This window comes from Squalius cephalus, assembly GCF_949319135.1.
Source record: "Squalius cephalus genome assembly, chromosome: 2".
NCBI classification, from domain to species: domain Eukaryota; kingdom Metazoa; phylum Chordata; class Actinopteri; order Cypriniformes; family Leuciscidae; genus Squalius; species Squalius cephalus.
In genome coordinates, this window is record NC_137123.1 from 3,178,445 (window position 1) to 3,182,249 (window position 3,805).

The window sequence follows — 3,805 nt, forward strand, 5'->3', positions numbered from 1 at the left end:
TTTTTTGAGGCAACATATGAAGAATCACATCATGGACATGCAGAAAGCTCCAGAAGTGTCTCTGCATCTCTTCCAGTAGCATTGCACTGCCTTTCACCCACTCTCGTAAGCAAGTATATGGTGTATAACTCCTACTGGCTCATTTTAATGTTTAATTTTAGCAGAAACATCTGAGACGCTGTTGAAACAGGAAATGTTCTCAGACAAGGTTTTGTCACAGTTATAAGTTATGAACAAACATTCTTCCAGTAATATTAATAGAGGGTTCGTTCATATCTGATCTATAATGTTCTCAAAACACTAGCACAAAAAAAAAAAAAAAAAAATATATATATATATATATGTCATTCATGGAGCATTTTTTTTTTCTTTTTCTGAAATGTTTGCAAAATGATAAAAACAGAATGTTTCCTTAATGTTCACATTACTAATTTTTTTTTTTTTTTTCTCGTTTTGAATGTTCTGAGAACATTCAGAAATAATATGTTCATTATATGGGAACGTTAGCAAAACGTTCTTAGAACCTATTTGTGTTAGCTTGGTACATGATGCTAACGCTATATTAGTTTATGCTTGTCTGTTTTTCATCAAACACCCCACAGTTACGTAAAATTAACATTTTGTTTTATTAAATATAGTATACAAAATAAAGCATTTCACACATTGTCATCATCGTTACATTCATCTCTAGAGTTCCTGAGTTTGTTAGCATTCAGACCAGCTCTGCTTCACAACAAACGCACAATCCATGTGTGTGTGTGTGTGTGTGTGAAGAGATGCTCACATTCATTCACACATGCAGCTTTTTGAGTTCTTGAACGTACAGTGATAATACAGACCCAACCATGGCAGTTAGTACACTAGTTAAGTGTTGATGTGTAGGTCAAAGTTCACGTTATTTCCACGATGTATCGCGAGGCTAATACAGTACAGTCGTATCGCTTTCATCAGTTCTGACGCCGCGCACACGTAGTGTTTTGCACACATTATGTACAGTATAAAAAAAATGATATAAATATAACAAGTCTTTAAAATGTTAAACACATATAAATATATTTCAATTATAAATAGTGCTTAAGGAGCATTGCTTATCCGTTCAGGCCCAAGACCGGTTCTCCAAATGTCTTTGCATATTACGGGCTTTTGCTGTAGAGGAAAACCTGCCAAATTTGGCAGAATGCATAAGAATACGGAGGCTAAGATGATAAAGTGCCAGTCTTTATGATAGCTGAAGGCATCGCCAAATAAGCCAAGACATTAGTGGAGTCAAAATGGACTGAGTATGAAAACAGTCCTGAGTTCATCGAAGACGGTCCGAATCAGTTCGGTCACGTATGACGTGCTGCTTGTACTCCGTCCAGTCCGTCCACGCGGAATATCCCAAATCCAGAGTCGTTGACCTCCAGACTCCAGTCGCCCGGTGAGCCCTTGATCTCGGATTTAGCCATCAGCCGGTCCTTGTCTTCCGTGAAAGTGACCACACGCCAACAGGTCTGTCTGATCGGCTCTGTCCCACTCACTTCCGGTAACTGGACGGTACAGGAGAGCTCCTTGTTGTTCAGGCGATTGGTAAAGCTGACGCTGAATTGGCCAGACGAACAGATTGCCGTGCAGGATAGACTGAGCTGGACGTACACAAAGTAGCTTCCACTATACTTCACATCCAGTGCTTGCTGACTTTGGTCGTAGCTGTAGAGAGAGCCGATGGTTTGAGTCTTTCCGTAATCGAAACCTTCCCACGCCATATTTGCACTTTCCAGTTTATCTGCAGGGCAAAGACAAAGAGACTTTTACAATACAACACAACACAACACAATACAGTTTATTTATAAAGCACAGTTTAAAAACAACCGAAGTTAACCAAAGTTCTGTACAAGAAAGAAAAAAAGCAGCAAGTGAAGATATATTAAATATTAAATGAAGAAACTTAATGCTTTTAAAATAAAATAAAATTCCTTTTCTTTAAAGGAATATTCTAGTTTAAATACAAGTGGTCTATCCATACTGGGTTTTGCATTGCATTATTTGAGCACAGTGTCTGAAATATACAATGGTAAGAACTTACTTGTAATGGGCCTCAGGTATGCAAAATTCTGCATCTAAAAAGAAAGAAGACAGAAAAACACACACATTAGAAACAGGTTCAACAACTCTTGCACACCTGCAGAGAGAAAGACGCGAGAAGAGAGGAAATGGTGCTGACTCATCACCCATTCGAGGCAGTAAATCTCCCCGAAACATGTCTACAACTGGCCAGTTGCTCGGGTTTATCTAGGCCAACAAATGTTGCATCAGCTTCTTCAGATCAGTGTCCTGGTTTATTTAAACCATCTGTACTTCTTACTTCAACCATCCACCACTTTCTAAAGAATTACGCTCATTTATTTACAGAAAACTTAGGATTGTATAACTTTACTCTAACAGTATGATTCTAAAATCAAAGCTGTCAACTGAGCTGCACAAAAAGTATCATAATATTGAACGATTATTAAGTTAATGATCTTTGCAACGGACGTGAATCAATCAAAACTAACTTTAGCTGGACAATAACTTTATCCTAGAGCTGCTGTAAAGCCAAAACTATCTCTGTTACTTTAATTTCCTACTATCACCGTAAAGCTGCTTTGAAACAATCTATATGGTTAAAAGCGCTGTATAAATGAAGGTGACTGGACTTGACTACTATAATCAGAAGGGCCAATGTACTTTGAATAACACATTTGCATTGGGTCCAAACAATCATGCTTATTGGTACATATTTAAAAACCATAAAACCATACCATGACATGATAAATAAGAGTATACGGTAACACTTTACAATAAAGTTCATTAGTTAACTACCTTAGAAATGCTTCTACAGCATTTATTAATCTTGGTTCATATTAATTTCAACATGTACTCATCATTAAAGTCAAAGATTGTATTTGTTAACATTTAGTTAATGCACTGTGAACTAACATGAACAGCTGGATTTTTATTAACTAACATTAACAACTTTAATAAATATTGTAACAAATGTATTGCACATGGTTACTTTAAGTTAGTTAATACATGAATGAACATTATTGTGAAGTGTTACCGAATCTACTTCAAATAATATAGAGGTAAAACATGCTCGTAATGTCATTTAAAACCTTAAAAACATGCTCGAAATACATTTAATGTCATTTTTGTAAGGTAAAACCTCACCTTATACGCGCTTCCGCTGTCTTGGAGATTCGCGAACAACGCGCCCGACGCCGATTCGGACTCTCGTGGTTTTCTCCCGTTTATCTCGTTCTCGATGTGTTTGGCGAACCAGAGCGCGCCCGCGAGCGCGACCGCGAACATGATGAAGAGCGCGATCACGGACCCGGTGAGGAAGGTGTCCAGACACCGGCTCCGGGACCGGGACTGGGACTGGCTCTCGACATCTGTGGACGCGGACATCTCCAGACACTAGCGATGTGAAAACACTGTAATCCACAGCAGGTGCAACTGAACTGATGTTATGCACATCATCATAACAGGACTGCTTTATAAGCGAGTGCTGGAGAGGAAGTAACGGGTTTCCCTCCGCCCACGAGACAGAGAGAGAGAGGAGAGAGAGAGAGAGAGTGAGAGACAGAGAGAGACTCGCCTCGGGAGGTTCAGAGAAAAACCGACCAACTTTCCGCTCCTTTCGCTCTTGCGCAAGCAGAGGTGGAAAGCGGGAGGAATATGAAGTGTGAAGTTCTGTGACTGGCTCCATATTCCGCTAGCTTATTTCATGGAATATCATTCTACTACATGTATCCCTTCATTAGCATTTCACACTATATCACTC

The 3,805-nt window shown here is 39.1% G+C and overlaps 1 protein-coding gene across 1 annotated transcript; it reads right to left on the reverse strand.

Annotated features, from left to right (window-relative positions):
- Positions 1-607: 607 nt before the first annotated feature.
- Positions 608-3,534, reverse strand: LOC307153577 (uncharacterized protein). Its single transcript, XM_079863123.1, has 3 exons — positions 3,190-3,534; positions 2,066-2,099; positions 608-1,765 (listed from the first exon to the last, which is right to left on the reverse strand). The coding sequence occupies exons 1-3, from the start codon at positions 3,427-3,429 to the stop codon at positions 1,329-1,331; spliced, it is 711 nt and encodes a 236-aa protein (XP_079719249.1). The 5' UTR covers positions 3,430-3,534; the 3' UTR covers positions 608-1,328.
- Positions 3,535-3,805: the final 271 nt, after the last annotated feature.